The sequence below is a fragment of the Delphinus delphis genome, chromosome 10, assembly GCF_949987515.2.
Source record: "Delphinus delphis chromosome 10, mDelDel1.2, whole genome shotgun sequence".
Classification (NCBI taxonomy): domain Eukaryota; kingdom Metazoa; phylum Chordata; class Mammalia; order Artiodactyla; family Delphinidae; genus Delphinus; species Delphinus delphis.
The window spans coordinates 72577462-72590243 of NC_082692.2; the positions used below are offsets into that span (position 1 = coordinate 72577462).

The 12782-nt window shown below is 37.1% G+C and overlaps 1 protein-coding gene across 1 annotated transcript in view; it reads right to left on the bottom strand.

Moving 5' to 3' along the window:
- DENND6A (DENN domain containing 6A) overlaps positions 1-12782 on the bottom strand; it is a 55739-nt gene that overhangs the window by 5949 nt on the left and 37008 nt on the right. Inside the window, exons 12-19 of the mRNA XM_060022748.1 lie at positions 11263-11357; positions 5296-5361; positions 5143-5207; positions 4469-4558; positions 2621-2674; positions 2405-2514; positions 1738-1840; positions 440-514 (exon numbers count right to left, since the gene is read on the bottom strand). Coding sequence (XP_059878731.1) covers positions 440-514; positions 1738-1840; positions 2405-2514; positions 2621-2674; positions 4469-4558; positions 5143-5207; positions 5296-5361; positions 11263-11357 — 658 coding nt within the window. The remainder of the gene's footprint in view (positions 1-439; positions 515-1737; positions 1841-2404; positions 2515-2620; positions 2675-4468; positions 4559-5142; positions 5208-5295; positions 5362-11262; positions 11358-12782) is intronic.

Below are 12782 nucleotides of genomic sequence, written 5' to 3' on the forward strand. Positions count from 1 at the left end.
CCTTTTGAGGCTGTATTAATACAGTATATTCTCTAAATAAACAGTTTTAATGGTCAAAGATTTGGAAACTTCAGACTGAGACCAGAATTTACAGAATCTATAAAAAAGCAAAGAACATGACACTTTAACAATACAATTGCTGAGCTCGAAAAAAGACTTCATGTAAATTAATAGATAATATCAACGCAGACCATGTGGTATTAAATATAAGTCACAATGTTTTTTGTAAAGCTCATTAGACTCCATGTAAATAACTAAAAAAAATATATGGCTTCATTATGATCTGCTTGAGTGACCAAGTATTTTCAGTCAGATCTACCATCAATTGACCAATCATAAGTCCTCTCATTTAAAAATTTACTTCTGCGATACATCAAAGCTATCACCTCAAATAAGAGCAAAACAACTTCACAGATCTTTGGCTGCTTTGGCTACATACCAGCTTGTTTTTTAGCTTCAATACAAGGTCTACTGTTTCTACTTCTGTGTGTTTCTGGGTCCAGTGAAGTAAGTCCTAGAAGAATAAACAAATCTCAAATCAGTAAATACTCAAAATAATATTCAAATCGTTCTATTTCAATAGGCAAGGCTACTGGGAAGAAAGGACAGGAAGGAAAAGGAGAACAGGGTATTTAACCCAGACATAGCATTATAGTATAATTCTGTACATAATATTCTGATAATGTGAATCAGATACTTTTTGACATTAGCCAGAATGACTGTCTAATATTCAGAAGTAAAACACAATGGAAGAAATTCCTTTCTGGCCCTTTCAGATCAATCAAGAGAAACAAAATTGGAACTTAAGGTACGATACTAACCCCTAACTCCACTAAGTATTGAGTAATTTATAAGGTACATCAACTAACAAATCAAGATAATTGCGAACATGAATATATTACTGTATACAAACTTTGCATCTTCAAATAAGCTCTTCCTGGGCTTATTTGTGGTTGCCTTCATGGTATTCTTTCTCTGAAAACCGGTCACTGAGAGTTTATGATTAGAAAGTTAACACTGAGGCTAGCCCACCTCAAGCTAAACACAAATTGAGACTATCCTTTATATTTTTAAAAGTAGCTTAATTTAAAATAGTCTGCTGACAAATTATAGAATACGAAAAAGTCCAAATACAGGAAAAATATATTAATAACTGGGAAAGGTGAATAACGCATGGTGGAAAAGGTGTTGAGTTAGACTGCTCGGATCTGAATTCTAACTCCATCCAGTGGTATGCTAGTAAATATTTAACAACTGGCTCTCAGGAAAAGTTCCTCGTTTATACCATTTGCCAGTTGCTGTGGTGTAATTCTCCCTCTGTAGCTGATTTCAAGCTACCAACCTGAGATCACTGAATACAGAGCTGGGAAGAGATGCACACGGCTGGCTCTTGTGAGCCAGTGCAAGTGGGCTCGAGCACACTGCTGGTTCCACTACTTAGCAGTGATGTGATCTGAAGCAAATCACTTAATTGATTAATGGATCACTCAATTGTCTCAATTAATCACTCAAGTGTCTCATAACGCAGATCATAACACACCTACTTCAATGAACTATGAAGATTAAAAGACTGTCCATTTAAAGCACCTGCACAGTCCTTGGCACATGGCACATGATCTGGAAAAGTTAGCTATTACTATTTATAAAGTAGAGGATATGGATATAACCTTTCAGCCTCTATGAATAACTTTATTTTCAATAGTTGTTAATCATCACACAAACGTGCTGTTTTCTAACCTCTTCACAAAGAGCTTCCAGATGGAGTGCCTCCAGTTTCTGGGTCATTTCCTTCCTCCGGGTCTTGAACCAACCATCAAAATTTGGAGATTTTAGAAAATGCCTATAAAAATAAATTTTTAAAAAGCAAAGTTTGATTATGACTTAACTTCCTCTCAATACTTTTTCTACCGATAGCTAGGAGAACCATGTGAAACAATGTAATTTTTTTAAAAAAAGAATATGTTGGATTTCCCTGGTGGTCCAGTGGTAAAGAATCTGCCTTCCAATGCAGGGGACGAGGGTTCAATCCCTGGTTAGGAAACTAAGATCCCACGTGCAGTGGGGCAACTAAGCCTGTGCGCCACAACTACTGAGCTCACGTGCCTCAACTAGAGAGCCCACACGCCACAACTACAGATCCCACAAGCTCTGGAGCCCGTGTGCTGCAACTACAGAGCCCACGTGCTCTGGAGACCCTGTGCCACAGCTAGAGAAGCGAAAACCCACACAACACAACTAGAGAGAAGCCCGCACACTGCAATGAAGATCCTGCATGCTGCAACTAAGACGCGACGCAGCCAAAAAATTAAAAAAAAAAAAAAAAAGGATATGTTTAAGCCCAGTTTTTTGTTTCATTTTTAAATAAAGCTCTATAGATGGATGAAATAGAAAAAAAAGGACCAACCGGTAAAGTCCAATCCAATCGCCTTTTATTCTAGAGGTCAGCTGAGGTCCTGTTTTCTCAAGTGTTTTCATAAATTCTTCTGGAAGGAACTGTCTTAATTGGGGTGGACTCTAGAAAACATGACATACTGTATTTTAAAATTAAAAATGGATATATTCACAGAAGTTAACTGCAGTTAGACAACTCAAATAGGAATTTAACTGAATATATTTATACCTTCCATGGAGAAATGCTTTTCTGCAAAGGCATCAAGCTTGCCACATATCTTTCCTAAGTCCAAGAAAAAAAAGTTAGTCAAAGTCAGGTGTTCTTACCGAGAGAGTCTTCAAAAATGTTTAAACTGACCTACTTAAAAAAAGTGGGCTTCCAAGTTTTTCATCATATGCTCTTTCAATGGACATCAACAACACCATCACCAGTCTCAATAGATACACTAAATTTAGATTGAATTGAGAAGTCAGACTTCCAATAAAAATTTAACTAAATCTCAGATAATCCAAAGAACTACCTATTTTTAATGATAATAATTAACCTTATTGAGTAACTGTGTGCCAGAAAATGTACTCAACATTTTACATGTGTGATCTCTTTTAACTCTTGCAACTATCCTTTGTGGCAGCTATTACTGGGAAACTGAGGCTTCGAAAGGCTAAGTAACCTGCCCAAGTTCACACAGCTTGAACTTGAATTCAGGTCTACTTGACTTCAGCCCATGCTCTTAATTAAGCATTACAGTAAAGTTCACTTAATCAACTTAAGCAAGTTGATTTAAATGGAACAAAATAAATTGACATCTATAGACTAAGAAAAAATATTTCTTCCCAAAGTATAATAGCAAAGATTTCCAGACTGCCCTCCTATAATATTCTTAGATAGATTACATTAACAACTACACGAGTCTCTCTCTGATGCAGTCTCCAGACTAGGACCACATCATGGTACTGCCTTATACTGTGAGGCATAACTTTTAGTAATTTAACATGATGTTCCACTGAACTTCAAAAAATAATTATATCATCTAGTCATTTATTTCATAAATATTTATTGAGTGCTATCATGTGACAGACTGAGGAAAGGTAATGAACAAGACAGATAAGGAACTTCATCACGGAACTACATTCTCACAGGTATCATATCAAATTGTGCTCAAGAAAATAGTAGCAGATTTGAAAACTTCTGCTCTTTCCATTACAGTAAATGCAGATGATAATGGCAGCTACCTCATAGAGTTGTTAGGAGAATTAAACAAATTGTTGCTCTCTAGCGCCAGTGCTTGGCAGTCTTAAGAAAGCACCTGCTTAGCTCTGCATAGTGAAGTTCTTCTTCCCAGTGAAATCTATTTAGCCCAGACCATGATCCTAGGGAGTTGCTATTTAATTCTTTAGAAAGTATAATCAGTAAACATGTTTTTTCACCTGCACAGTATCCTGGGAATGAAATATTGGAAGTCTTGGGTATGCTCTGCAAGGAATAGGTACTATTGTAGGATCTTGGACTAATAATAGAATCCTAAAATGTTCAACCTCATCTCTACCCCAATGCCTCCTTCAACCAGTTCAAGCTTTGTCCTGATACCTCAGACGAAATGGAAATATGAGCATACAACATCACTGCTTAAAACCTCCCCAACTGCTTGGGGAGCACAATCTGACTCTCCTAGCATGAAATAAAAAGTACCGATCAAAAAATAAATAAATAAATAAATAACATCAGAGAAAGAAGCTCCAGTAGAACCTTTTAAGGTGCAAAATTCAATAATTATATAATATTTCATAAAAATTATCTCATTTAAGATTCACAACAACCCTGAAAAGTCTTTAGGGAAAGTGTAATCAGCCACATTTTACAGATAAACAAATTGAGGGTCAAAGAAAGGAAGTGACTTACCAAATTACACAGCTAATACCAGAACAAAGAATTCAGGTGTCTTGCAAAGGGCTCTATTTTAATCACTACACACACGAGCAAGCAAAACAATTTAAGATAAAGTTTTGGTGGATGAAAAAAACATTCATGTGCCCTTCAACAAAGCATTAAATTAAGCAAATACATATGCTAACTTACTAATGGAATGATGAAGCTTTGTGTCAGTTCCAAAAAATAACGTCGGAGAATAACGCTTTGAGCCTCAGAAGGACGCTTCTGTTGTACACCCTTAAAAGAGGAAAAAAATGAGAACCTATACTCTAGTGTCAGAGAATACAAAACAATGAATGCTTATAGAAGTTTAGCTGATATGTAAATATGTATTTTACTTGATAGGAAAAAAACCCTAGAACTTCATCTTGAAGTAATTTAATGTGAAGTTCACTGTGCAATATCCTGTAAAAAAATCCTTAGAGAAAAATATAAGACATTCATCCCATACTTTAAAATATTAGCTCACAACAAAGACTATATTTATTTCATACTTGTTGTATTAACAATATTTACATTTTCCAAAAAAATGCTAACTATCCTATTAGGTGTTAAGCTACCTCATAGTACAGTCCACGACTTTCTCACTATAACTCCTAAGTTTTCAGGAAGATTGGCACTAGGTTGGTAGCTGCAGTCCCATATTTCTAGCCCATAATTGCTGCTACATTAGTCTCCTGATTTTCATGAAGCTTTGGATCAAAGTCCAGAGTCCAGAAAGACCTCTTTTCATATTATTGTACATAAAGCACATGTTGCTTTACTGGATACTGCATACCTGAGTAAGGAAATTTAAATTAATAATATGAGCAAGTAATCACCTTCTGCAATTGTTTCATGATTTCTTCATCTCTATTTAGATATGGCTTATAAGAAGTATAAACTCCTAAGAAGTAAAGAAAAGAAAATGAGGTAAGCAGTATGACCCATTTACCCATATAGTATGTGTTTTAAAAATTAATAAAAGTCAATACCAGGTTTAGAATCCAGAGTCTTTAGGTTCTTCAATTTTTTCACTTTAACCTGCTTAGGAATTTCACCTGAAGGAAACATCATAAAGATTCTTATAGTTATTTGAATTTCACATATCACAAAACTGGAATTTTCTAAGACTGATAATCCACTAACTGTTATGTACTTAGTCAGGGATGCTGTAGCTAAGGTATTCTTAACATCAGTGAATATTTAAGAGTTTATTCCTAGTACTTTAAAACTGGATAACGGGAACACTGGGCTATATAACAGCATTACAGAAACAATTGTGTAAATTATATAAAATGGATATTTGATCTTTCATTAATATCTATCACTACTTTAAAATTTCCTTTTGTCACTCAACTTAAAATTTAAAATCTTTGTGCTAAATATATGAAACATGAATAAGATACCATTTTGAATATGATGCCAAATATAATACCATTTAAGAGTAAAGAGAATTGAAAGCAACTCCTAAGTTAGTATGAAGATGTAGTATTCAAAGATTTTTTTTCTGGTACCGCCCCAAATTCTGCTTTTGCAGTGTAGAAACACTGCCACCAGGTGGTGATAGTGGAAGCCACAACCACAGGCCTGAGCCACAGGTGGACTGGACTCTGGACTCCTAAGCAGGGGTGCTGTGTTGCAAAAAGGAGTATGAAGTAAAAGAGAGAAAAGATTACAGGATGAAATGTATGCTTTGTTGAATACTGCTCCTGGGTAGAAAGAAAATCTGAAGACATGTGCAGCAAGGAAAGAGAAGAAAGTGAGCTACTGTAGCTCTGTGGAGGAGATTTAAAAACAAGAGGCTTTGGGGACAGACTGAGAAACAATAGGAAAGAGTCCAGAAACACTCAGGTTTCTGGAATGTTTCTGATTTATTAGCTCACAGTTTTTGCTTTGTCAACTTATTCTATATATTCCCACATACTAATTCTCATTTATTTATTTATTTTTTGGCTGCATTGGGTCATCGTTGCTGCACGCGGGCTTTCTCTAGTTGCGGTGAGAGGGGCTGCTCTTTGTTGTGGTGCATGGGCTTCTTATTGCAGTGGCTTCTCTCCTTGAGGAGCAGGGGCTCTAGGCGCGCGGGCTTCAGTAGTTGTGGCGCACGGGCTCAGTAGTTGTGGCTCACGGGCTCTAGAGCACAGGCTCAGTAGTTGTGGCACACGGGCTTAGTTGCTCCATGGCATGTGGGATCTTCCCAGACCAGGTATCAAACACGGGCCCCCTGCATTGGCAGGCGGATTCTTAACCACTGCGCCACCAGGGAAGTCCCCACATACTAATTCTTATGAGAATATCTCTCATCTTGAATGTTATCTCACGGTTTTGCTTTCCAGAGTTCAGAGTAGCTTTTCGTCAGAAGATTTGTAAAACTTTTTTTTCTTAAAGTGCGGAATTAATACATATTTAACTATACAGATAACTAAATTCAAATCACTATCTGCCTCTGACTCTGAGAACCCAAAGAACATCACATGTCAAAACTACAACGCTTTGAATAAGTCTAAATATTTCTGTACCTACTTTCTGTTTCCTTTTGTCTAGATCACAAAGGACTTGCAACTCCTGTATCCACCAATGCCGTTTATTATATATTATTTCCTGAAATTCACTGTTCAGAGGAACCAAATATCAGGGAAGAGAATAATTCAGCAGTAGGTTTCATATATTCTTTACATTCAGTAAGTTCTAGGTAATAATGAAGATATATAGTGATCCATATCAGCTTTTTTTAAAAGGCAAAGACAAGAATACTACCTGCGCAGCAATCTTCACTCACACAATTCCCCTCTGATTCAAGGGACCTCATCAGGTGTAAGATGCATACCGAACTCTAACCCTAGCCACTATAATTCTTACACTGTAGTACATAATAGACATAAAGAAAACTAGTCATAAAGATACATTGTTTATTGCCAAAAAAAGTTAAATGGTATTTGTCAAATACATCTGGAAAATAAAATAAGAATGCCAGGAAATGAACTGAAGTCCTACAATTACAGATGTTTATTTTAATTAAAAAATACTTATTCAATGTCTGTTATGTACATGCGCATAAGAGAGGGGTTTAACATTATTAAATTAATAATGTTCTGCACATTTGCATAACAATCTTCTACATTTAGGTCAAATGTTTTACCTTTGATTAAATCATCAAACCCAATTTCTGGTTAGAAATTCAGTTTATAATGTGATCCAATATACACTAGTAGAATTACTTTCTCTTTGAGGAATACTTGTTCAGTACCATTATCCTAGCATTACATTTCTTCATTTAATAGGATTTGGGTGAACTAAAACTAGGTATAACCCATAAGAAGTAATCCCTTTATAGCACGAGGAATGATCCCTCTGCAGGGTTAAAACTATATATATGTTTCTAATAAAGCTACAAACTTCTGGGCCCAGGAGAGCAAAATCTCAGTTCTGCTATGCCTTCCCTGCTGGTCCTACAGAACATACTTTATCTGCAGTTTTACTGACCCTCTCAGATAGTCTTGAATTTTCAAAGCCAGGATCCTAGGCAGAGCTGTTGTGTTTCCTAACTTGTGTAGCATATGCAGTGGTCCTAGTCTTGAGATCAATGGTAGAAAAGAAATATATCCCAAGGTATATGCCCAGTACTCATAAATTAAAAGACAAATGGATTTTCATGAATGTGATACCAAAAACAGAGACAATAAAAGAAAATATTGATAAACTGGACTTCATCAAAATTAAAAACTTCCGCGCATCAAAGGATACTATCAAGAGAGTGAAAAGACAACCCACAGGAGAATACATTTACAAAGCATACATCTAATAAGGCATTAGTATCCAGAATATAAAGAACTACAACTCAACGAAAAAACCAACCCAATTAAAAAACAGGCAAAGTGGACTTCCCTGGCGGTGCAGTGGTTAAGAATCTGCCTTAACCACTGCCAGCGTACACGGGTTCGATCCCTGGTCCGGGAAGATCCCACATGCTGCAGAGCAACTAAGCCTGTACGCCACAACCGGCTGAGCCTGCGCTCTGGAGCCCACGAGCCACAACTACTGAGCCACGTGCCACAACTACCAAAACCCACGCGCCCAGAGCCCGTGCTCCACAAGAGAAACCACCGCAATGAGAAGCCTGCGTACTGCAACGAAGAGTAGCCCCCACTCACCACAACTAGAGAAAGCCCGTGTGCAGCAATGAAGACCCAACAAAGCCAAAAATAAATTAATTAATTTTTTTAAAAAAAAAAAGGGAAAAGGACTTGTAAAGACATTTCCCCAAAGGAGACATAGAAATGGCCAATGAGAACATGAAAAGATGCTCAATATTACTAATCATTAGGGAAATGTAAATCAAAACTACAATAAGATACCACCTCACACCCATTAGGCTACTATCAAGAAAACAGAAAATAACAAGTGTTGGTGAGGATGTGGAGAAGTTGATATCCTGTGCACCACTGGTGAGAATGAAAAGTGAAAACAGTATAGCAGTTCCTCAAAAAATTAAACATGATGACTATATGGTCCAGCAATTCCACTTTTAGGTATACAGTTGACCCTTGAACAACATGGGTTTGAACTGCCCAGGTCCACTTATACATGGATTATTTTCTTTTTTTGATGAATATATACAGTACAAGATTTGCAGTTGGCTGAATCCACAGATGTGGAACTGTGGATACAAAGGGCCAACTATGGGAGTTGAACATCCTCAGATTTTGGTATCTGTGGCAGGTCTTGGACCCAATCCTCTGTTGATACCAAGGGATGACTATATACCCAAAAGAAGTGAAAGCAGAGACTGGAGATATTTGTACACCCATGTTCACAGTATTATTCACATAGCTAAAAGATGGAAACAAGCCAAGTATCCATCAACAGATGAACGGATAAGCAAAATGTGGTATATACATATGATGGAATATTTTTCAGCCTTAAAAAGGAAGGAAATTTTAACACATACTACAACATGGATGAACTCTGAGGACATTATGCTCAGTGAAATAAGCCAGTCACAAAAGGACAAGTAGGTAGAATTCCACTTACATGAGATACCCAGAGTAGTCAGATTCACAGAGACAGAAAGTGGAATGGTAGTTGCCAAGGGTGGGGGGTGGGGCGATGTGGAATGAATAGGGAGCTACTGTGCAATAGTTTCAGTTCTGCAAAATGAAAAGAGTTCTGTGGGTAGATGGTGGTGATGGCAGCACAACCATGTCAATGTACTTACTGCCACTGAACTGTACACTTAAAAAATGATTAAGATGGTAAATTTTATGTTATGTATATTTTACCACAGCTTTTTAAAAAAAGGAATAAAATTCTAACACATGCTACAGCATGGATGAATCTTGAAAATGTTATGCTAAGTGAAATAAGCCAGACACTAGAGGAGAAATACTGTATGATTCATAGAAACAGAAATTAGAATAGAGTTCACTAGGGGCTGGGAGATGAGAGGAATGAAGAGTTATTGTTTCATGGCTACAGATCTTCTGTTTGAGATGATGCAAAGTTCTGTAAATGGATAGGGCTGACAGTTGCACAACACTGTCAATGTACTTAATGCCACTGAATCGTACACTTCAAAATTGTTAGAATGGTAAATTTTATGTTATATATATTTTGCTATAATAAAAAAATTTTAAGGTAAGTGGGAAAAAGTATCATAAACATACTAAACTTAATGAAATTTTGCACATCTATTAAGACCTGTGCTCAAACGACACAATCCAGTCCCAGAAATAGGTACTACAGTCTTGCTCAAAATCATTTAAACACCCCTGGTGTCATTGCTCACAACGTATCACCTCTACTAATTGAACAAGGACCAAACTGAGGACACTGACACTCTCTACCATCAACTCCTCAATGACCACTAAGGATCTATAAAACATAATGTTTCCATACAACATCATCACTCTCCTATAGAAAAAGTGATACCTTTTTCTATATGATATGGTCCAAATACTCTGGTGACAGAAATAATCAGAGGGAACACAGCATCTCATCCCTAAAATAGGCTGCTTAAAATAAAGTGTAGGGTTTCCCTGGTGGCGCAGTGGTTGGGGGTCCGCCTGCCGATGCAGGGGACACGGGTTCGTGCCCCGGTCTGGGGGGATCCCGCATGCCGCGGAGCGGCTGGGCCCGTGGGCCATGGCCGCTGGGCCTGCGCGTCCGGAGCCTGTGCTCCGCAACGGGAGAGGCCGCAGCGATGAGAGGCCCGCCCACCACAAAAACAAAAGAAATAAAGTGTAATTAATATTCCATATATGCCCTTATGCCCATTTTGAAAAATAAACTCAAGAAGTGTCCCCTTCCCTCCCTTGGTCCTAGGTCCTACTTTTAAATGGTAACTTCACCTGTCTGAAGAGGATTCTCAGAGCAGCAAAAATATTAGCTATCAAGACATCACAAGAAAAGGATATCCCTCATGGATAAAGATGTAAAAATCCTCAAAAAAACCTAGCAAACTAATAATAATAATAATAAAGGACTATACACCATAACCAAAAGGGATTTATTTAAGGAATATAAGGTTGGTTTAACATAAAAAATCAATTAATTTAGTATACTGTATTAATAAAGGACAAAAAGTACACGATGATCTCCACAGATACAGAAAAAGCATTTAACAAAATTCAACACCAATTCATTATAATCTTTTTCAACAAACTAGGAACAGAGGGCTACTTCCTCAACTTGATAAAGGACATCTATGGATGTCCTCTATGCATTTTTTTTTTTCCTCTATGCATTTTTTTTGGTAGGTGGACACGATGGGTTATACATATAAGAATCTGTATATTTTAGCTGGAAGCTATGCTCTTCTCCAAAGGCTTTTATTCAAGTTGCCTAAAAGAAGGTTGCCATCAACATAATTAAAAAGTAACGAAGCAGTGAAAACAAAGGAAGAAATAAACCTGCTCATCCACCTTACATACTAAAACGAGAACACCAAGTTTATACTTTACCTGCAGGTTTAAGGTCTCCTATCCGAATAATGTGTGGCCAGTGCTGGAGTGTTTTTGCAAAAAAAGGGTTGGTTACTCCTAATATGACTGAGGGCCTACATTAAAACAAAACAAAACAAAACCAAAGTGAGGAAAAAATGAATGTTCCATCAGTTTACAATTTATTTTGAGTGAACTACTGTTTACTCAAAGATTACTAAGATAATCTTTTCCTTCATTGGTACCACATATCAACTACATTCCAGGCACCATTTTTAGCACTAGGTATATAAAGATGAAAAGACACAGTCTTTCTAAAAGCACACAGGAAAAGCGGTATACATAACCAATTATGATACCAGAAATTAGAATACAGTGAAGGTGGTATAAAATGTACAATTATTACAAAGGAGAAACTATGTCTACCAGGGGATTAAGGGACAGCCTCACCAAAGAGATGACATTTGCACAAAGCTATGAAAGATGAACAGGAGGTTTTTTTTGAAGGATAGTTGATATATAACATGATATAAGTTATGAACAGGAGTCTTTTGCCAGGTGGATAACGGAAGAAAATGTGATGCAGGAGAATGAATAGTATGTGCAAAGCAATGAAGTGAGATCACGGTCTGTTTGTAAAACTACATATAGTTCAGCATTCCTAGAGCACAAAGCAGGAAGAATGAATAGTCAGAAAAGAAAGCAGATGGGCAGATGCTGGCCAGATGATTCAGTACCAACTTAATATGCTAAGAAATTCAGATGTTATCTTGTAGGCAAACAGAAGCTACTAGAGAATGAGTGGAAGAATGCTACATGAACAAAAATGTACTTATTAGAAAGATCACTCTGGGGGAAATTTGGAAGATGCTGTGCAAAAAGGGGAAGAGGTTTGGGAAAAGCAACAGCAAATACAAGAAAGACTGGAGGTAGTAAGACTAGGAAGAGAGCTCTGGAAAGAAGATAACAAATGTTATGAGAGATATTTTAGGATGTTGAATTGACAGAATTTGGTAAAACTTCACGTGGAGCACATTAAGAACGAGAAACTTACGACAATTTAGGTTTTTGATAACTAAGTGAAAAGAAGCACCATTCATGAAGTAGGAAGAGGCATGGAACTAGGGAAGAAAAGAAGGAGACAAAAAGAATTCAGTTTGAACACGTTTAATTTTGGGTGCCATTAAGATGTCCAGGTGGCAAATACGATAAAAAAACAACAACAAAAACCTGGACAGAGGTCGAGACCTTGCAAAGATTTGAACTAGGAAGATAAATTTCAGTCATCAGTATATAGGTGTTAACAGAGACTGTGGGTACAGATAAGACTGTACAGAAAGAAATATCAGTCTGAAATCAGAACCCAGAACACAATACTGGAGAACACCAACATTTAAGCGGTTGGCAGAGAAAAAGAAGCCTGCACAGGAGACTGAGATGCACCAGCCAGGTGAGACGGTACCAAAGATTAAAATGTTTTCAACGTCAATAGAGTAAGTGTTACAAGAAAGGGAAGGCAGGAAAAACAGGGCAATAATGTG